Consider the following 22,166-nt stretch of genomic DNA (forward strand, 5'->3'; position numbering starts at 1 on the left):
TGTTATTGATGTCGTTGTAGTTGGATAGGACAGAAAAATGGAGAGAGGAGGGGAAGACAGAGAGGGGAGAGAAAGAAAGACACCTGCAGACCTGCTTCACCGCCTGTGAAGGGACTTCCCTGCAGATGGGGAGCCGGGGACTTGAACTTACTTAAAAAGTAAAAGGCGGGACGGTGGGGTAGATAGCATAATGGTTATGCAAACAAACTCTCATGCCTGAGGCTCCAAAGTCCCAACCAGAGCTGAACAGTACTACTTCTGGTTAAAAAAAAAAAAAAAAAGGCAAAGTTAAATACTTTATTCCGATTCTTACCACTGAACTGCCTGAAGTAAAAGTATCTACAAGGCTGGCGTCTTTTTTATTATTCATTTTTATTTTTGACTGAGTCAGAAGTTGGGAGAAAGACACCTGCAGCACTGCTTCACCGTTCATGGAGCTTTCCCCCTAAAGAAGGGGTCGGGGGCTTGGCAACATGTGCTCTTTACCAGTTGCACTACCACCCAGCCCCTACAAGGCTGGTATTTTAACCCCTTTGGTAGTGTTTTCTTTTTATATATTTATTTTCCCTTTTGTTGACCTTGTTATTTTATTGTTGTTGTAGCTATTAACTGTTATTGATGTCATTGTTGTTAGATAGGACAGAGAGAAATGAAGAGGAGGGGTAGACAGAGAGGGGGAGAGAAAGACCTGCTTCACCGCTTGTGAAGTGACTCCCCCGCAGGTGGGGAGCCGGGGGCTCGGACCAAGATCCTTACAGCGGTCCTTGTTCTTCGTGCCACATGTACTTAACCCGCTGCACTACTGCCAACTCACTGGTAGTGTTTTCTTAAGGGATTGTATTAAACCCTCCCTACGTGAAATAAGCATTGGTATATAATTGTGTGGTTGAGGGAAATCACAATCTATATTTAGTGCTTTTTTTTTTTCCACCAGGGCTTTCTCATTGAGGCTTTGTGCCTACAGGATCCCACCACTCCTAGTGAAACAAAGGGCGAGAATGACAGGAAAGACAAGTTAAGCACCACTTTACTGCTTCTTCCTTTGTGTGGTGCTCCCATTTGGTGGCTTGGCATAATCGGAATATGAAAATAAATGTTATGGGGCCAGGTGGTGATGAACCTGGTTAAGCACACACATTACAGTGCACAAGGCTCCTGGTTCAAGCCCCTGGTCCGCACCTGCAGGGGGAAAGTTTCATGAGTGGTGAAGTAGGGCTGCAGGTGTCTTTCTGACTCCCTCTCTATACCCCCTTCCTCTCGATATCTCTCTGTGTCTATCCAAATATGAATGAATAAAAAACAAAATATTTAAAGGCATCACTTTTTTTTCTTTTTTAAAAATAGAGACATGCAGAGAAGGAGGTAAGTGGAAGAGGCCACAGCTCTGAAGCTTCCTTCAATGCTGTAGGAGTCAGGCTTGAATCTGAATCTTGCACATGGCAAAGCAACAAACTTACCCAATTGAGCTATTTCACCAGGCCAAAGACATCATTTTTGAAGGGGCATAATGAAATTGTAGTGTGGTTTTTATTTTGTGCCATAAACTGTATTTGAATTTCACTGACATTGTAGATACCTGGATGCATTCTATATTTATATTTATCTATATCAATTTATATTTATTTATTTTGCTTCTTAACAGCACCTAAAATAAAGGTGTAGTGATAACATCATGATTTAATAAATAATGATGTGGAGATAGATCAACTGAGGAAAGGGTGCTTTGAGAATATTTCTGTTGTGGGCTGGAAGGTATTCTATGGATGACCTGACATCAGTTCCAAACTTATTCAGCAATCCTTAAAATACACATCAGCTGAGACTTTAACCCTGCATGGACTACTGACTATAATTTTTGTGTGTGTGGCCACAACGTTTTAAAAGATATTCTTGGGTGCTTTTAATAGTCAGTGAAGTTCATTTATCCTTCTCAGTTTGTGAGAATAAAATTGGATTACCTTTGATCCAGAAAACAACAATCTATACTAAAGAAGTCCAGAGACATATAAGCAGTGTAAATGAGATTTTCAAATCTTTTTGAGGTATAATGGCACAACAGTTTTAATACAACCAACAATCTTCACAAAATAACTTTAATACTTTGTGCCTGGGCTAGCAGCATCTTGCATTGACATTCTTACACATACATAAGCATTTTATCCAAGTACAAATGTTAAAATTAGAGTAACTTAAGTATTTGCCTATACAAAGTTAGACACTAGGTTATTTTTCTTCTTGAATCATTTTTGCTGCATAGTAAATTGCAATTACATGTCAGTATGTTACTGATCTATAGAATACACTTTGAACTGTGAGGTATGACAACTCCCTATGCAAGAGAGCTAGCATGTAAACCTGAATATTTTGAGTGATTTCTTTTTTAGCTGCCATGAATGGGTAAGACAAATTAAAAAAAAAAAAAAAAAAAGGAAGAAAAACAAGTCCAGCATTCAAAGATCCTAAACACTATTTCTCTAATCAATAAAAAAATAAAATCTTGTACTAATTCTCAGCAACTTCCTATCATTTCATTATTGGAACATTGTTGAATGGACAAAGATATAAAGTAAATACTGAAGTGAAGCTAAGTTTGTTATGGAATTGTGGACTGAACCAGTTTAAAAAAAAATCCGCCAGGTAACTGCTGATTTACTGTACATCAAGTTGAGCTACTTATATATAAACCCCAACTTTATAATTCAAGATTGCAGTTAAATACTTCTAACTTGCTTGAATTATGGTAATAAGATAGTTAGAAACTTCAATTTTTCTTTAAAAAGACATGCTTAACATTTTCTGACATTCTAAACTCAGATGAAGCACAACCCCTCCCCACCCCAACAATATTCTGCTCTAAAAGTTAACTGTTGGTAGTAAAAGCTATCACGGTTTAACATTTCCCCATATATGGTGGTAGATACAAATAAAGGTAACTGCTGTTAAACATCTAATAGATAAAAAATATGAATTAAACAAAATTTGAATACTGCCACTCCAGCTTGAATATTTCCAATAAAGTTACATACTTTCAAAATGGACAGTAAGTTTTTAAAGCAATTTCATTTTAAATTCTTTGCCCAGACTATATAATGTTCAAAACTGGGTGCTATGTCATCCTTACATTATTAAAATATCCTAGGAAAAAAATCATGATCGGTTAAATGCATTGTAGCTATTACAAAACATCAGTAAAAATAAAAGAATTACAGAATCAAACCAAATAAAAGAATGAAAGAGCTACCTGAAGAGGTAATCAAACATTAAATGGAAGAACAAATATAAGATAAAACAACCTTTCAGTTCTTATATAAAGAATAAACATTTTGTTCACATTAATAATGTGCTCAAGATAACAGCCCCCTTTTTCTAGTGTTTGTGAAAGACAGTCTTTAATACAGTGCTGGGTAGGCACTTTAGTGACAACATAAAAATTACAGTGGTTATTAGAAAAAGTGGAAAACTGCCAAGTATACAGTAATGGATAACCAAATCTGTATTTTTTTGGCCAGCTACTAGAAAGGACACATGTATTAAACTAATTTTTAAAGTATCAACTGTCTCATTTAAAAAACCTAAATAATGATTCCTTTAGGCAAAATTTCTGATGAACAAAGTATCATAGATTATTAGATTGCAAGAAAGACCTTTGCTGACCTATGTAACAGTGATCTATACACAGATAAACTGTGTTATCTGGCACTGCACCACACTAACTGGAATTGCTAAACACTCAATGCAAATTTACTATATCACCACACCAAATGACCTAATCACAGAACAGAATAGACCACAATATGTTGTTTTCAGGATGGTAAAATATTGCAAGGAAAGGGAAAAATCAGAAGAATACCACCTAGGCCAACAGGAATAAACTCTTAATTAACAAAACAATTTTAATGCATTTTCATTCTTCCACTATGCTGAATTTTAAAAAGCTGTAACTTACATCTTACAGAGGAAAGCAAAGCAAGTAACTTGGTGTACCTTGCATAGTGCCCCTGGTACTAATGGAACATAAGGAAATTTTCCTATCAGTAAAGCACCTCAAGAGAGGATAGAGAAAAGTGAAATACAAAGGAATTTTGTGCTACCCTAAATCAACTATAAAAAGTTAAAAACACTCCTCTCCTCCCTTACATTGTACTTCAAAAATTCTTTTCTTAGAATTTTTACATATATAAATAAAAATAGGTCAAGAATCCATAAAGTGACTTTGCTGATGCAACTTATGGGGGGGGGGATTTAGATTCAATGTAAAAAACCGAGTGAAACAAAGTATTCTAACATCCCATAAATCATTTTTCCCCAACAGATGCATTTATAAAAAACGTTTTGTTCTGAGCCAGAGCAACCTCACAGAATCATTAAGACAACATAAAATGGGTAAATATTCCATATTTCAAATAATTTATAGATTACTTTAAACCTCATGCTTTCAGTTTCAACTAATTATGGAAAAATTACATACAATATTAAAACTTTGCTGCTCTACATTCTAATTTAGAGGTCATGAAAATTATTTTTGAAGACACAAGGCACTTTTCTTTTGGGGGATGAATTTAGGAAAAAATAGTGCTACATTACAGTTTATTATATTCTAGTTAGAATTGTTTGGGCAAAAAAAAAAAGGCTAATAAGCAAGTCTTTAAAGAAAAGGCATTAACATTTGGCTTTTAAGAAATAAAGAAAAAACTTGTTTTGAGCATCTATAAAGAAAAGCATCTTTTTGTTCATTAAACCCTGTTTTTTTCTACCTAGAGAATAAGAAAATTAGGGTGGTAATAGAAAAAAAATAGTTGGATAATGTTAAAGATAGCTAGCTAGTGTCATGATTTAAATATTAAGAGATCAAGAAGTTTAATTTGTTAATGTTTCTGTAAGAGGCTCTATCATAAAATTTTACTGTAATATTATTTTTAAATGCAATATATAGAACACAAAATTAATTTTTAGGAAACTTTTAGGAATTTCTTGTTATAAATTACCCAGATTTTATAAACAAATCCCCTAAATTGCATTTTAAAGTAATAACAATATCATACAAATAAATTTCAAGTATGAAAAGTGCATTATTGCAATAATACCTCTTTTGCAAGTCCAAAATTCTTGGTTTAGAATAATAAAATGTAAAGTTCAAAAAAAAAAAGAAAGAAAAAAGTAAAACCATTACCAGTGCCATCTATTATGGAAGTCCCAACATCTCAAAATGTTGTTCATGAAGTTGCAGAGATACCTGGAAGCAACATATAATTGAAAAGAAACTGCTTGTGTTGTTACCATTTTCTCTTTCCCAAACAGAAATCAACATCCTCTACATAATGTATCTTGAGTCAGCCATTCTGTGCAGTTGCCACTTGCATGTTTCCAAAATCATCTTCTTCTTCATGTGTTCTCTTCAAACTGCCTAAAAGTTGTTGCATAGATACAATAGAAAATGGGAACTGAAATTGTTGATTTTAATGTTATAGCTACTAAAAGCTTTAGCTCTCACCTTCATGTATGTACACTATGAAAACTCCAATAAGACTGAATTTTCAGCAAGCTTTCATCATTTTTCCCTAAGAACTAAGAGTATCTCAGGCATTGTATATAATAAATTTTAAAGTAGTATGAACATCCAATTTTTAAAGTTGCGGTGTAAGATTGTGTTTTTAAGGTAACAAATATGATTTGTAAATGTTATTCAGTAAGATATTTATATTTGTACAATTCTACAAATTTATTTTGTAGAAGCAATTTTCGTTTTTACACAACACTGAAAAATCTCTTGAGTAGAATTGAAGGCATGTGCTCTCCTTTTAACCTTCCTTCCTTCCTTTCTTGTTGTCAAAGGTGCCTCAGACCCAGAAACAGGGTATTCATCATCTTTTTCGAGACCCTTTTAAAAATTTTTTATTAGTGATTTAATAATGATTGATGGGATTGTAGGAAAGGAGGGGTACAGTTCCCTGCAGTTCCTACCACCAGAATTCCATGTACCATCCCCTTCATTGGAAGCTTCCCTCTTATTTGTTCCCCTGGGAGTATGGACCAAAATTCTTTGTGGGGTGTGGAGGGTGGGAGTTCTGGCTCCTGCGGTTGCTTCTCCACTGAACATGGACGTTGGCAGTCCAGGACTCGCCCCTCCCTCTCGCTTTTTTTATTCCTACTTGCTGTCATTGTTATTTGTCTTACTTGAGAGCCTTCCCCTTTCAGGTTGGTTATCACTTGTGATACAGTTAGCCAGGTTGCGAATGAATAGTATTCAGCAGAAGAGAGTCAACCAAGTATGTAGATTCTTTTTTAAAAACTTCTTAAAAAACCTTCCTTTGGGAGTCGGGCAGTAGGGCAGCGGGTTAAGCGTACATGGCACAAATCGCAGGGACTGGTATAAGGGATTCCCATTCCAGCCCCCAGCTCCCCACCTGCAGGGAAGTCGCTTCACAGGCGGTGAAGCAGGTCTGCAGGTGTCTGTCTTTCTCCCCTGCTCTGTCTTCCCCATCTCTCGATTTCTCTCTGTCCTATCGAACAAGAAGAGCAACAAAAGGGGGGGGGGGGGAATGGCCTCCAGGAGCAGTGGATTCGTAATGCAGGCACCAAGCCCCAGCAATAGCCTTGGAGACCAAAGAAAAAAAAAAATTTTTTAATTGAGAGAGAGGGAGGGAGAGAGAGTGAATGGGAAAGCTTCCAATGGAGGGGATGGGATGCAGAACTCTGGTGGTGAGAATTGTGTGAAGTTGTACCCCTCTTATCCAAGGGACTTGTTGATCATAATTAAATCAATAAAAAAAATAAAGGCAAAAAGGATGGGGGTAGATAGCATAGTAGTTATGCAGAAACTCTCATGCCTGAGGCTGCAAAGTCCCAGGTTTAATCCCTCATACCACCATATAAACCAGAGTTTATCAGTGCTCTGGTAAATAAGTAAAATTTTTAAAAAGCAAAAAATATTTATCTATATATAAAAAAAGAATTGCTGTAGTCCAGGAGGTGGCACAGTGGATAAGGCATCAGACTCTCAAGCATGAGGTCCTGAGTTCAATCCCCGGCAGCACATGTACCAGAGTGAAGTCTGGCTCTTTCTCTCTCCTACTATGTTTCTCATTAATAAATAAAATCTTTAAAAAAAAAAAAAAAGAATTGCTGGTGGCATAGTTGGTTAAGTGCACACATTACAGTGCAAGGAACTCTGTTCAAACCTCCACTCTCCACCTGCAGGGGGATGAATCTTTAAGAGGTGAAGCAGTGCTGTAGGTGTCTCTTTGTCCTTCTCTATCTCTCAATTTCTCTGTCTCTATCATAAATAGAGATTTTTTTTTTTAAAGAAGTTAGTTCCTTTTGCCTACTCTTCACATCATTCTGCTAGTATAGCAATTTCCCACACAGAATAACCAAAGCAATCTCTATCCTTAGCAGGAATAATCAAGAAATTTGAAATGTCAAGGAAAAACTTTTGAAAATATTTTTAGGGAAAAATCTTAAAATAACGTGGCCGGAGTCGGGCGGTAGCGCAGGGGTTAAGCACACGTGGCGCAAAGCACAAGGACTGGTTAAGGATCCCAGTTCAAGCCCCCGGTTCCCCACCTGCAGGGGTCTATCTTTCTCTCCCCCTCTCTGTCTTCCCCTCCTCTCTCCATTTCTCTCTGTTCTATGCAACAATGACATCAGTAACAACAACAATAACTACAACAACAATGAAAAACAACAAGGGCAACAAAAAGGGAAAATAAATATTAAAAAATAAATTAAAAAATAATGTGGCCATAGAGGGTCCACCGGTAGCACAGCAGGTTAAACGCACAAAATGTAAAGTGCAAGGAATAGCATAGGGATTCCAGTTCAAACCCCAGGCTCCCCACCTGAAGGGGGTCGCTTCACAAGCGGTGAAGCAGGTCTGCAGGTGTCTATCTTTCTCTTCCCCTCCTCTCTCAATTTCTCTCTGTCCTATTCAATGACAACAATAACAACAACAAGGGCAACAACAACAAAAAAAATGGGGGTAAAATTGACCGCCAGGTGCAGTGGATTTGTAGCACGGGCACCAGTGATAATCCTGGAGGCAAATAAATAAATAAATAAATAAAAATAACATAGCCACTATATTTATGCACCAAAGGTTACAATATTACCTACATTATGGTAATATTAACTGAGAGAGTAAATTCCAGACGTCCCCATGCATTACTATAACACTAATAATTTAGGGTAGAAATGTAATATCAAGATAGAGTAATAGGAAAGCATGCTAGCTGTAAAGCTAAATATGGTTGTAAATTGCATATGAAGTACTGTACCTGTACTCTGCACTAACGGAGGTGCAAGAGGTGGCACAGTGGATAAAGCACTGGATTCTCAAATATGAAGTTCTGCCTGAGTTCAATCTCTGGTAACACATGTACCAGAGTGATGCCTGGTTCTTTCTTTCTCTCTTCCTATCTTTCTCATTAATAAATAAAATCTTTAAAAAAAAAAAGGGGGGGTTGTTGGGCGGTAGTGAAGCGGGCACAAAGTGCAAGGGCCCGGCTTAAGGATCCTGGTTTGAGCCCCCAGGTCCCCACCTGTAGGGGAGTCACTTCACAAGCTGTGAAGCAGATCTGCAGGTGTCTTTCTCTCCCCTGTCTTTCCCTCCCCTCTCCATTTCTCTCTGTCCTATCCAACAACAATGACATCAACAACAACAATAACTACAACAATAAACAACAAGGGTAACTAAAGGGAATAAATATTTTTAAAAAATTTTTTTTAAATGGGATATCTAAATTACTATAATTGGAAAAAAAGTGTTAATCTTCCTTTTTTTAAAATTTATATTTATTTATTTTCCCTTTCGTTGCCCTTGTTGTTTTAATCCTGCTTTCTTAAAAGATGTTATCTGAAATTAGTGCGTTAAGATTACAGATATTCAGTCTGATACATTCTAGGTGGGAAAAAGACATACAGGAAATCATTAGTTTAGTTTCTGGAGTGCATATATAAACAGCAATACAAATAAAGATCAGTAACTATTACTAATAACACTATATAATTTCTTCTGTAGGAATTAAGCCAGTGGAGACTTTTTTTTTTTTTGTACAGGGAAAATAATGGAATTATATCTTTATGAAAATAAATTTGGCCCTAGTGTACAAAAAAAGACCAAAAAAAAAAAAAAAAAGAGTTTAGTTGTCAATACAGCCCCTCCAAAAGATTAAATAGATTTGGAAAATGATTAGAGGTGGCAATAGGAACAAAAGTCAGTAACTAGCAAGTTGAGCCTAGGGAATGTGATATAATCATTACAGGTAGTACAGTATAGTGAAAAGAGAAAGGGTGCAGCTAGTTGAGTGCACATGTTGTTATGCACAAGGATCTGGGTTCAAGCCTCCGGTCCCGACCTGCAGTGGGGGAAGCTTCACAAGTGGTGAAGCAGTGCTGCAGGTGTCTCTCTCCCTGTCTTCCTCTGCCCTCTCAATGTCTCTATCCCATAAATAAAAAACAATAATAAAGAGGGCCAGATTACAAGTCAAATGCTAATTACGTATCATACTGTCCCTATTTTATAAAGCCGTTAGTGTAAATAAGACAAACTATGAGGGAGCAAAATAACATAAAAGTAAATTCCATGAATGCTAACAGATTAAAAAGAAAATGGGGTCAGGTGGTAGTGCAGTGGGTTAAGCGCACATGGCGCAAAGCCCAAGGACAGGCTTAAGGATCCTGGTTTGAGCCCCTGGCTCCCCACCTACCTGGGGGTCGCTTCACAAGCCGTGAAGCAGGTCTGCAGGTGTCTACCTTTCTCTCCCCCTCTATCTTCCCCTCCTCTCTTGATTTCTCTCTGTCCTGTCCAGCAACAACAACACAGTGTCAACAATAACAATAATGACAAAGGCAGCAACAAGGGCAACAAAATGGTGGGGGGAAGAAAAGTAGCTACAGTTTCAGAGAAGGGAGTTAAAACTGAAAAGATCTTTTGAATATGCTTCAATCATAAACTTTGAATATGAGGGCGAAGTATTAAAAATAGGAAAGTGAAATAAAACTGAAATATTGATGACAATAGAAAAAGAAGTAGCTTATATTAATCACCGTACTTAAAACACACTTTTACTGAGTAGTCATTTATTTTTACCAGAGCACTCTGCTCAGCTCTGGCATAAGGTGGTGCCCAGAACTGAATGTGGCACTTTTGCCTCAGCATGAGAGTCTTTTTGCATAGCCATTATGCTATCACCTCAGCCGTTCGTTCATTATCTTTTTACCTTCATTTATTTTTAATAAGATCAGGTTAAACATGCTATGGGTCTCTTCTCCAGGCTACTCTTATATTTTAAAGTTTTTAACAGTTATACTACTTAGACTGAAAAAAAGAAAAACTAAACCAAGTGGAAATTTGGTCTTCAAACAGCAGATTTTAACTAACTAGTTACAGCAGTATATACACACATTGATTCATTATAACATTTAAATTCAAATCATCTTATTTTAATTAACTTAATTGACCCAGTTTTCAAATTAATTTCAAATGTATAGTGCAGCTTATAAGCAAGACTTCTACTTTTTTTTTCCCTCTTCCCACCAGAGTACCAATCTGCTCTAGTTGGTGCTGGGGACTGAATCTTGGACTTCTCTCAGGTAAATTCTCTATATAACTACTGGACTACCTTTTTTTTTTTTTCCTCCTCCAGGGTTATTGCTGGGCTCGGTGCCTGCACCATGAATCCACTGCTCCTGGAGGCCATTTTTTTCCCCCTTTGTTGCCCTTGTTGTAGCTTCGTTGTGGTTATTATTATTGCCCTTGTTGACGCAATTCGTTGTTGGATAGGACAGAGAGAAATGGAGAAAGGAGGGGAAGACAGAGAAGGGGAGAGAAAGACAGACACCTGCAGACCTGCTTCACTGCCTGTGAAGCGACTCCCCTGCAGGTGGGGAGCCGGGGGCTCGAACTGGGATCCTTAACGCCAGTCCCTGCGCTTTGCGCCACATGTGCTTAACCCACTGCGCCACCGCCCGACCCAGAATGACATCTTTTCTTTTCTTTTTTTAAAATTTTCTGATATATATTTTACTTATCTTACCTTTCTTTCTTTATTTCTTTCTTTTGCCTCCAGAGTTATTACTGGGGCTCGGTACCTGCACTACAAATCCACTGCTCCCAGAGGCCACTTTCCCTTTTGTTGCCCTTTTTGTTTATCATTGTTGTTGGATAGGACAGAGATAAATTGAGAGAGGAGGGGAAGACAGAGAGGGGGAGAGAAAGACAGACACCTACAGATCCTCTTCACTACCTGTGAAGTGACTCCCCTGCAGGTGGGGATCCAGGGGCTCAAACCGGGATCCTTACTTCTGTCCTTACGCTTTGTACCATATGCTACCACCCAGCCCCTTATCTTATCTTTCTTTCTCGCCACCAAAAAAAAAAAAAAATTCTTACCTGTGGTACCAGAATGGACAGATAGTGACCTTTCTATCTGGAGTGGAGACATCATCTGTATTGTTAATTTTGCTAGATAGATGGCTTCATATTCCTAAAATATAAATAAAAATTTCAATCAATCTGAATATACATTTATATTCTTGCCTATCGCAGTGACTAATATGTACATTATTAGTATTCTTAGTTTATTCTAAAATAAGATGCCCATAGTGTAAGAGAAAGGAAGGTTTAACATTCCTCAGTGTTATTTTCATTAATGAGACTGGAAAATAGAGTAGCATAAACTTAATTGACAGTATGTGTTCTCCAACACCAAGATGTTAGCTATATAATCTGACTTCACCTAAGTGTGACAAACATATATCCAAGTGTGAAATCATCCCTTGAAAATTAATATATACATACAGTAAGGCAGAGGAAAAGCTAGTCTGTATGTATCATCTGCTGACCTTTGTCAATCAAACATAATAGCAAATTTGTAATTTCAAACCCTTGTGAGGCTTACCAGAAGAGTAATAAGGCATTTTTAAATGAGTTTCCAAAAAAAGAGAGAGACAGCATAATAGTTATGCAAAAGCCTTTTAAGCTTGAGGCTCTGAGGTCCCAGGTTCAATCCCCAGCCCCACCATAAGCCAGAACTGAGCAGTGTTCTGGTCTCTTCCTCTCTCATGGTATTTTTCCCTCTGTCTACTCTTTCTCATTAAAATAAATAAAATATTAAGAGAGAGAGAGAGAGAAAAGAAAAAGGACAACGAACAAGAGAGACAGAAGAAAAAGGACAAAGAGATAACACAGCAACTAATGCAGCTTATCAAAGAGTGGAAGAACAAAAATAACATTATACGAGGTGGCACAGTGGATAAAATATTGAACCTTCAAGCTTAATCCCTGTCATATGTGCCACAGTGATGCTTTGGTTCTCCCTGCTCTTTTTTTTAATGAAAATAATTTTTAATTGTTTATTTTTATTATTGGGTAGAGACGGAGAGAAATTGAGAAGGGAGAGAGAGACAGAAAGGGAAAGAGACCAAGAGACACTTGTAGCCCTGCTTCACAACTTGTGAAGCTTTCCCCCTGGAGGTTCACCTAGGTCCTTGCACACTGTAATGTGTACACTCAACCAGGTGCATCACCATCTGCCCCCACCTCCTCTTTCTCTTTAATAAGTCCTAAAAAAAAAAAAAAAAAGAGCAGCTCTATCTCCCCTTTCCCTCTCAATTTCTGTTTCTCTTCAATAAAATTTAAAAATTCATTAAAAAAGAAGCAAAACAGGAAAATTTTAACCGTTCCACCTTTGTGTTTCTAAAAGCTACCAATCGCAATGCTAAATAAAAAGTAAAATCAAAATTGCCACATATTTTTTTAATTTTATGATAACGAGAGACAAATACATAATGAGAAATATTCAGAGAGAAAGACCAGAGCACTGCTTAGCTCTGGCTTATAGTGGTACAGGGGATTAAACTTGGAACCTTGGAGCTTCAGACATGACAGTCTTTTGCATAACCATTATGCTCTCTCCTTTGCCTCAAAAATCACAAAACTCAAGTAATAATAATAACAACTACTACAACAATAATAATAAACATTGCACAGATCTGTGTATAAAGTTAAGAGCAATGCTAAAAAGAATAATTTAGAGTCTTGAAATCTTCAAAGAATGATAGAAACTAAGTAAAGTATTTACAATTAAGGAAATTTGCAAAATAGTGTCAACAACAAAATTTCAGGAAAGCACAAAGTAAGCAGAAATTGAGATACAGGAAAATGATACAGAGAAAATCTAGGAGGGGCCAGGTGGTGGTGCACCTGGTTAAGTACACACATTACAGTGCACAAGGACCCAGGTTCAAGCCCCTGATCCCCACCTGCAGGGGGAAAGCTTCATGAGTGGTGAAGCAGGACTGCAGGTGTCTTTCTTTCTTGTTCTCCATCTTCCCCCTCTCAATTTCTCTGTCTCTATCCAATAATAGACAAAATAAAGATAAAATAAAGAGAAGCTATAAAAATAATAATTATAAAAAAAGAAAATCTAGGAAAAAGAACAGGATACACAGAAATTTACAAAATTAGAAATAAGGATTTAAAAAATCGACTACAATGTCCAGGTAGGTGATACAGTACATCCTTGCAAGCATAAGGTCCCAAGTTCAATCTCCAGCAACACATATGCTAGTGTAATTCTCTGATTCTCTAACAATAAAACTTCTACAGTGAAGGGAACAGGAACAGAAAAATAACCACTGATTCAGAAGAGTGACACAGCATTATGAAGGGTTTGAGCCCAGCCCCTTACCACATTGGAGGAAGCTTCAGTGAAAAGGTCATCTCAGGACAGTGAAACCTCCATAATGGCAAAAAATACATATGTATATGAATGAATGAGTAAATATAGCAAACCAAATAATTCATAACAAGAAACTCCAATCTAACTCAAACTGTTCCAAGATTAAGAATACTGGGAGTCTGGCGGTAGCACAGCAGGTTAAGCGCACGTGGCATAAGGATCCTGGTTTGAGCCACCAGCTCCCCACCTGCAGGGGAGTCACTTCACAAACAGTGAAGCAGGTCTGCAGGTATCTATCTTTATCTCCCCCTCTCTGTCTTCCCCTCCTCTCTCCATTTCTCTCTGTCCTATACAACAACAACGACAGCAAAAACAACAACAATAAAACAACAAGGGCAACAAAAGGGGGGAAGAAGCAAAATTTTTTTAAAAAATAAGAATACTGTGTCTGGGAGGTGGCAAAGTATTAGACTTTTAAGCATAAGGTCTCGAGTTCAATCCCGGGCATCACATGTACCAGAGTGATTTCTGGTTCTCCCCTCCCCCCCCCTCCTGCCTGCCTATCTTTCTCATGAATAAATAAAATCTTTTTTAAAAAAATTAAGAATACTGTAGTCTGGGAGATGGCGCAGTGGCTACAGCACTAGACTCTCAAGCATGAGGTCCTGAGTTCAATCCCCGGCAGCACATGTACCAGAGTGATATCTGGTTCTTTCTCTCTCTCCACTTATCTTTCTCATTAATATATAATATTTTTTTAAAAATTAAGAATGCCATGAACATAAAATTCATAAAAATGTAGTAAAGAAAGAAAAATTACAAATAACTACCATTTACACAATGGACTCTAATGTGTGAGCCAATTCATTTCACTTTATCCATGGCTTACATGTTTACATATTCATTCCACAAACTTTTTTTAAAAGCAAAAAGTCATACACTTCTCAAAAGCTCTTTATATGTGGTGGCTTAGGAGGTGGCATAGTAGCTAAAGCATAGGACTCTCAAGTGTGATTTGGCTCTGATTCTTCCCTCCTCTTTCTCATCAATAAATATATTTTTTAATTCTCTATATACTAACAAAGGGATACTGACACAAACATGCACACAGTGCAATAAGTAAAGCAATGATTGTTGGGGGACATGCATATCAGATGTCCATAACTTCAAGCTTAAATCTAACCAAGTAACTCAAACATAGCTGTACTGAGAAAAAACTCAAAAGGCAGCAATAGCTCCTTAACCTTGTATATGGAAGAGGAGTATCAGTAAACTATTAATAAGCAGTAGTCATTCATATGCTGAGTTTAAACATACTCTTAGAGCCAGGCAGTTAAGCACATCCATTACAGTGTGCAAAAACCCAGGTTCAAGCCCCTGGTCCCTTACCTGCAGGAAGAAAGCTTCACAAGTAATGAGGCAGGGCTTCAGATGCCTCTCTCTCCCCTTTCCCTCTAAATGTGTCTACCCACTCATTAAAAAAAAAAAAAGACACACAGAACTAAATCTACTCTAAGTTCCTTTACCCTACTTTATGTTTTATGCTGTTTAACCATTTATCCCATTGTATGTTCTGTCTTCTTCCTGAATCAACTCTGTTGTATCAAGAATTCCCAATGTTTTGTAAGTATTGTTAATAAGGGGGTCGGGCGGTGGCGCAATGGGTTAAGCGCATGTGGCGCAAAGCGCAGGGACTGGCATAAGGATCCCGGTTCGAGCCCCCGGCTCCCCACCTGCAGGGGAGTCGCTTCACAGGCAGTGAAGCAGGTCTGCAGGTGTCTATCTTTCTCTCCCCCTCTCTGTCTTCCCCTCCTCTCTCCATTTCTCTCTGTCCTATCCAACAACGAACAACATCAACAATGGCAATAATAATAACCACAACGAAGCTACAACAACAAGGGCAACAAAAGGGGGAAAAAATGGCCTCCAGGAGTGGTGGATTCATAGTGCAGGCACCGAGCCCAGCAATAACCCTGGAGGGAAGGAAAAAAGAAAAAAAAAGTATTGTTAATAAAAATTATAATAAAAAATGATAGGGGGTCGGGCAGTAGTGCAGCGGGTTAAGTACACATGGCGCCAAGCACAAGGACCGGCATCAGGATCCTGGTTCGAGCTCCCAGCTCCCCACCTGCAAAGGGGTCGCTTCACAAGTGGTGAAGCAGGTCTACAGGTATCTATCTTTTTCTCTCCCTTCTGCCTTCCCCTCCTCTCTCCATTTCTCTCTGTCTTATCTAACAACGATGACATCAATAACAACAATAATCACAACAACAATAGAACAACAAGGGCAACAAAAAGGAAAAAAAATAGCCTCCAGGAGCAGTGGATTCATGGTGCAGGCACCATGCAATAACCCTGGAGGCAAAAAAAAAAAAGTTGATAATAAAAACAACTCCTCCCCCCCCCCCAAGAAAAAACTTAACAATATCTATCAAAAAGAGACTTAAGAATAAATTTCAGGGGGTAGACAGGGGGAGGCAGACAGTGGTACACATGGTTAAGCATACAAGTTACCATGTGCAAAGACCCAATTTCAAGCCTCCAATCTCCATCTATCAAATAAAGTGGGGAGGGGGTGATAGGACAGGATTAGGATAAAGATAAAAGAAAGATGGCCAAGAGTGGTGAATTCATACTGTCTGCAAGGAGCCCCAGTGATATAACCCTGGGTGTCAAAAAAAAAAAGTGTATAAGTGTGTGTGTATATATATATATATATATATATATATGTATATTAAAATGAATACATCCTATAAAAACAGTTAAAAAACAGAGAATATCAGAGTTGACTTACACAAATATTCTTAGATGAGACCAAATTTTAAAGTTGTCAGTTATTATTTTATTTGGTATTTATTTATTAGGTAGAGACAGCCAGAGATCAAGAGGGAAGACGGTAATAGAGAGGGAGAAAGACAGAGAGACACTTCTAACACTACTTCACCACTCACAAAGCTTTCCCCCTGCAGGTGGGGGCTGGGGACTTGAACTCAGTTCCTTGCACATTGTGACATGTGCGCTCAACCAGGTATGCCACCACCAGATCCCAAGTTGTCAGTTCTTTCCGAACTGTGAAGGTAGAGCTAAAAAATAATGGGTTGGGGGTCGGGCGGTAGCGCAGTCGGTTAAGCGCAGGTGGCACTAAGCGCATGGGCCGACTCAGGATCCCAGTTTGACGCCCCAGCTCCCCACCTGCAGGGGAGTCACTTTACAGGTGGTGAAGCAGGTCTGCAGGTGTCTCTCTCTGTCCTATCCAACAATAACGACATCAATAACAACAATAACTACAACAATAATAAAAAACAAGGGCCACAAAAAGGAAAATAAATAAATAGATAAGTAAAAAATAAATTAAAATAATGGGTTGTCAGAAAGTAATGACTTTCCTTACCATTCAGTATTTCAGACCACAGCCTGGAAGATGGCACATTGGATAAAGTACTGGACTCACAAGTATGAAATCCTATGCTTTAATTCCAATATCACATATGCCAGAGTGATGTTCTTGTATTCTCTATCATTAATAAGAATAAATCTTTAAAGAAAAAAAAGTTATTGGTGGCGTCAAAGGTTATTAGTGGCGCTCAGTACCTACAATGAATCCACAATTCTTTTTTTTTTTTTGCCTCCAGGGTTATTGCTGAAGCTCAGTGCACCATGAATCCACTGCTCCTGGAGGCTTCCCCCCAACTTTTGTTGCCCTTCTTTTTTCGTTGTTATGGTTATTATTTTTGTTGTTATTGATGTTGTTGTTGGATAGGACAAACAACATGGAGAGAGGAGGGGAAGAAAGGGGGAGAGAAAGATAGACAGAGACACCTGCAGACCTGCTTCACTGCTTGTGAAGCAACCCCCTGTAGGTGGGGAGTTGGGGGGCTTGTACTGGGATCCTTATGCTGGTCTTTGTGCCATGTGCACATAGCCCACTACGCTACCACCCAACCCCTGAATCCAGCATTCTTGGTGGCAATTATGTTTTCCTCTCTCTCTCTTTCTGGAGTAGTAGAGACCAGGGAAATATAATACAGAAAGGAAAAGAGACACCTGTAACACTGCTCGTGAAGCCTTCTTCCCCCTCCTCCCTCCAGAAGTGAGGACTAGGGCCTTGAATCAAGGTCTTTGAGCATAGTCTTATTCTTTCTTCTCTTAGCGTTTGCCCTTCTTCCGCAGCCAGTTAACAGCGTCAGGTTGAGCCTGATGTAAAGTTTCGAGACCTCCTTTCTAACAGGTATACTACCACCTGGCCCCATAATATGGCTATTAGTATTGATTAGAATACAGGCAAACTCCATATTTTCTAGGGAGTTTCGAGGGAAAATTTACATTATTTCAGACACTCTGACCCAACAATCCCACTCTGATCACTTATTATAAAGATACAGGAACACATATTAATAAAATTGAGCTAAGCAAGATATTTTTCATTATTATTTATAATCATGAAAAGTTAGGTATCATCTAAAGGTTCACAGATCATATAAAACTGTGTTACAGACACACAAATGTATACACAGTGCTACATATGACCTTCAAAGGGGGAGGAGTGGCACATCCAGTTAAGCAGATACATTACCATGCACAGAGACCCAAGTTTAAGCCTCCAACCCCAACCTACAGAGGGGGAGCTTCTTGAGTAGTAAAGCAGGTCTCCAGGTGTCTCTCTCCCTCCCTCTTTATCTTCCCTTTGAATTTAAAATTAATTTTTAAAAAAAATTTAAAAAGGACCTTCAAGACAGACTGTTAAAGAAATTTATCACATTACAATGTTTTGACATTTTTAGACATGTGCATATTACCTTTTAAAATGCAAAAACTATCTTACTTTCTGACTTAGCATAGAAGAAAAATTACCTGAAGTTGATGGACAAATCCAGCATTAGGATTAATACAAAATCTCCTTTCTTGAACATAAGCAAATGCATCTCTGAAAACAGAACAAGCAATGATAGTACTTTATGAATCTCAATTTTTCTATAACGTACCTAAAAAAAAGTAAACTATAAATGACACAGCTTATACTACAGGGGGTAGTGAATTGCAGTATAAAATTTGCTAGTATATTCAGGCTAATATCACAATCTCTTTGCCTATCAGCTGTGTGTCCTAGGGAAAAATATTCACCTTCTTTAAGCTTTACCTTTCACATTTGTAAAATAGGATTTAGGGGGCCAAGAGGTAGCACAGCAGGGTAAGTGCACATGGTGCAAAGCACAAGGACTGGTATAAGGATTCTGGTTTGAACCTCCGGCTCCCCACCTACAATGGGGTCACTTCACAAGTGGTGAAGCAGGTCTGCAGGTGTCTATATTTCCTCTTCTGTTTTCCCCTGCTCTCTTGACTTCTCTCTGTCCTATCCAACAGTAACAGCAGCAGTAACAATAATAACAGCAAGAGCAACAAAATGGAAAAAAAAAAAAGGCCTCCAGGAGCAATGGATTTGTAGTGCAGGCACACAGCCCCAGCAACAACCCTGGAGACAAAAAAAGAAAGTCTTATAATACTTAACTTGGAAGGGATTATAAAGATGGGAGCTGATATTGTAAAGCACTTTATATAGCACATCTATTATATAGTATATGCTCAAAATATTATCAATGGCTAAACAATGAGCAGTATACCTATTGTGTTGTTGTGTTGTTGTTAAATAAGGTAAATGGAAGTTATTTTCACTATTAATATTATTAACAACAAATAAAGATTATATAAAAAGTCTACCAATGCTTGCCAATCTTCTTCAATAAAATATAATTAAATATTTATATTCAAATAATGAAATTCCTTTAAGAGCTGATAATATATATATATATGGAGAGAGAGCTAGAGAATAAATCCAGGGCTTTGAACAAGACTGACTGGGAAAAGGATAGACATCATAATGCTTATGCAAAGAGTCTCTCATGCCTGAGGCTCAAAGTCCCAGGTTCAATTCCCTGCACCATCATCAACCACAGCTAATCAGTGCCCTGGTAAAAAAAAAAAAAAAAGAGAGAGAGAGAGAGAGAAAAAAGAAAAGAGGGAGTTGGGCTGTAGCGCAGCGGGTTAAGCGCAGGTGGCGCAAAGCACCGGCATAGGATCCCGGTTTGAACCCTGGCTCCCCACCTGCAGGAGAGTCGCTTCACAGGCGGTGAAGCAGGTCTGCAGGTGTCTATCTTTCTCTCCTCTCTGTCTTCCCCTCCTCTCTCCATTTCTCTCTGTCCTATCCAACAACGACAACAACAATAATAACTACAACAATAAAACAACAAGGGCAACAAAAGGGAATAAATAAATAAAATAAATATTTAAAAAAAAAAAAAAAAGAAAAGGAACTGGCTAAGCAGCCTTCCTGGCCTAGTTTTATATTCATTTTTAGTTTTTAGAGAGAGGGGCATGGTGCAGGGGTAGATAGCATAATGCTTATGCAAAGAGACTCTCATGCCTGACGCTCAAAGTCCCAGGTTCAATCCTCAGGGAGTCGGGCGGTAGTGCAGCAGGTTAAGCACTCCTGGTGCCAAGCCCAAGGACCGGCATAAAGATCCCGGTTCGAACACGGGGGGTCGCTCCACAAGTGGTAAAGCATGTCTGCAGGTGTCTATCTTTCTCTCCCCCTCTTGTCTTCCCCTCCTCTCTGTCCTATCCAACAATAACGACATCAATAACAACTACAACAATAAAACAACAAGGGCAACAAAAGGGAAAATAAATACTAAAAAAAAAAAAAGAAAGAAATGAGTGCTCTGGTTTTTTAAAAAAATGGGGTGTGTGTGGAGGCAGAACAAAGAGACATCAAAGCACTTTCCCACTGTCCATGGAGCTCTTCTGTGGTGTCAGGGATGAACCCAGGGTTCACACACAACTACATGATCTACATGCTACAAGCTATCTCTTGGGCCCCAATACTAAGAATCCATGTTGGATAGTATGCCAGCTCCCCCTGGCTTCTGCTTAACCATATGCCTATATAGGGATAGATTTAATCCCATTCAAAGCTTTGGTCTATTTACATAAATCACTTTTACATTTACATAAAGCACCACACTCCCTCCAGGGCATTGGTTCAATCCCCACTGCTTCATATGTTTTTGCTCCACCCCCTCTCCTTGTCACACCCTGATCCTCTCCTTGTCACACTCTGATTGTCACCAGTCATTTTTCTCTCCACCCTCTCTATATCACATCCTGTTTCCACCCTACTTGGAGAGTATAAAAACAGCTGCTCTTCTGATTAAAGACACTTGGAAATTGCTTTCCGGCTCCAAGAGTTCCAGAGTGTATCTCCTGTGAAGTTAGTGCGGCACGAGTTCCTAATCCCTCTCCCACGTAGCAGCCTAGATCGGCTCCAGTTGAGTTCTCTCCAACTCAGAGAGCACTAGCTCGGGAAGAAGTACCCTCAGGCTATCCTGGCAAATCCACAGTTCCTGGAGGTCATTTCTCCCCCCATTTTATTGGATAGAACAGAGAGAAACTGAGAGAGAAGGGAGGGTAGAAAGAGAGACACATCTGCAGAAATGCTTCATGGCTTGTGAAGCAACCCCCTGCTGGTGGGGAGCCAGGGGTGCAAACCGGGATTCTTGTGCTTCATACTTTGTTCACTTAACCTGGTGCATTATCACCCAGCCCCTCTTTTAAGTAAACTTTACCGTGGCCTGAGCAGGAGGGGCAACCCATGGAATAGGAGGAGGATGCCTGAGGATGCCCCACCAACCCTTCCCATGTGTACCCTTTCTTGCATTCACCCCTCCTCACCTCACTCCCCACTTCCTGTCTTTTTTTTTTTGCCTAGTTTCTGTGACTTCCTACTGCCATGAAATGACTATGAAGGGTTTTTCTACTGAAAAATAAACACAAAATACACTTTACCAATCACAATTAAAAAATAGAGAATATAAGGGGGCCGGGTGGTGGTGTACCGGGTTAAGCGCAAGGACGGGCTCAAGGACCCCAGTTCACGGCCCGATCCCCAACTGCGGGAGAGTCACTTTGCAAGCGGTGAAGCAAGTTCGCAGGTGTCTTTCTCTCCCCCCTCTATCTTCCCCTCCTCTCTCAATTTCTCTCTGTCCTATCCAACAACAATGAGAAAAAGATGGCTACCAGGAGCAATGGGTTTGTAGTGCAGGCATGAGGTCCTGAGTCTGATCCCCAGCAGCACATGTGCCAAAATGATGTCTGTTTTTCTCTCTCTCATCCTACCTTTCTAATAAATAACTAGTCTTTAAAAAATTATATTAGCAGCTGTGGGAATGACCTGCATGCCTGCGGCAGCTTGTTTGATCCCCAGCATTGCATGTAATGAATAGTGCTCTCGTTTCTCTCTTTCCATCTCATGTGAAACTGTATCCTATGTACAAATAACATAAATCTTAAAAAAAAAAAAATCAACCTAGGAGTAGCAGAATTATAAACTGGCGGGAGTCAGGCAGTAGCAGCGGGTTAAGCCCACGTGGTTCAAAGCAAGGACCAGCATAAGGATCTGGGTTTGAGCCCCCAGCTCCCCACCTGCAGGGGAGC

The 22,166-nt window shown here is 38.9% G+C and overlaps 1 protein-coding gene and 1 long non-coding RNA gene across 4 annotated transcripts in view; one reads left to right on the forward strand and one right to left on the reverse strand.

Annotated features, from left to right (window-relative positions):
- Window positions 1-2,034: 2,034 nt before the first annotated feature.
- Window positions 2,035-22,166, reverse strand: part of STYX (serine/threonine/tyrosine interacting protein) — a 61,481-nt gene continuing 41,349 nt past the window's right edge. For 2 of the 3 annotated variants that reach the window (XM_060174952.1, XM_007535520.3), the window contains 3 exons: window positions 18,531-18,603; window positions 11,390-11,483; window positions 2,035-5,404 (listed from right to left, as the gene is read on the reverse strand). In XM_060174952.1, coding sequence (XP_060030935.1) covers window positions 5,331-5,404; window positions 11,390-11,483; window positions 18,531-18,603 — 241 coding nt within the window. In that variant the 3' untranslated portion in view covers window positions 2,035-5,330. The other variant, XM_060174953.1, reaches the window with a different exon arrangement.
- Window positions 4,290-17,255, forward strand: LOC132533442 (uncharacterized). The gene is made up of 3 exons (XR_009545332.1): window positions 4,290-4,383; window positions 10,538-10,590; window positions 17,078-17,255. It is a non-coding gene; the product is annotated as an uncharacterized LOC132533442 (long non-coding RNA).

The sequence above is a fragment of the Erinaceus europaeus genome, chromosome 16 (assembly GCF_950295315.1).
Source record: "Erinaceus europaeus chromosome 16, mEriEur2.1, whole genome shotgun sequence".
Classification (NCBI taxonomy): Eukaryota; Metazoa; Chordata; class Mammalia; order Eulipotyphla; family Erinaceidae; genus Erinaceus; species Erinaceus europaeus.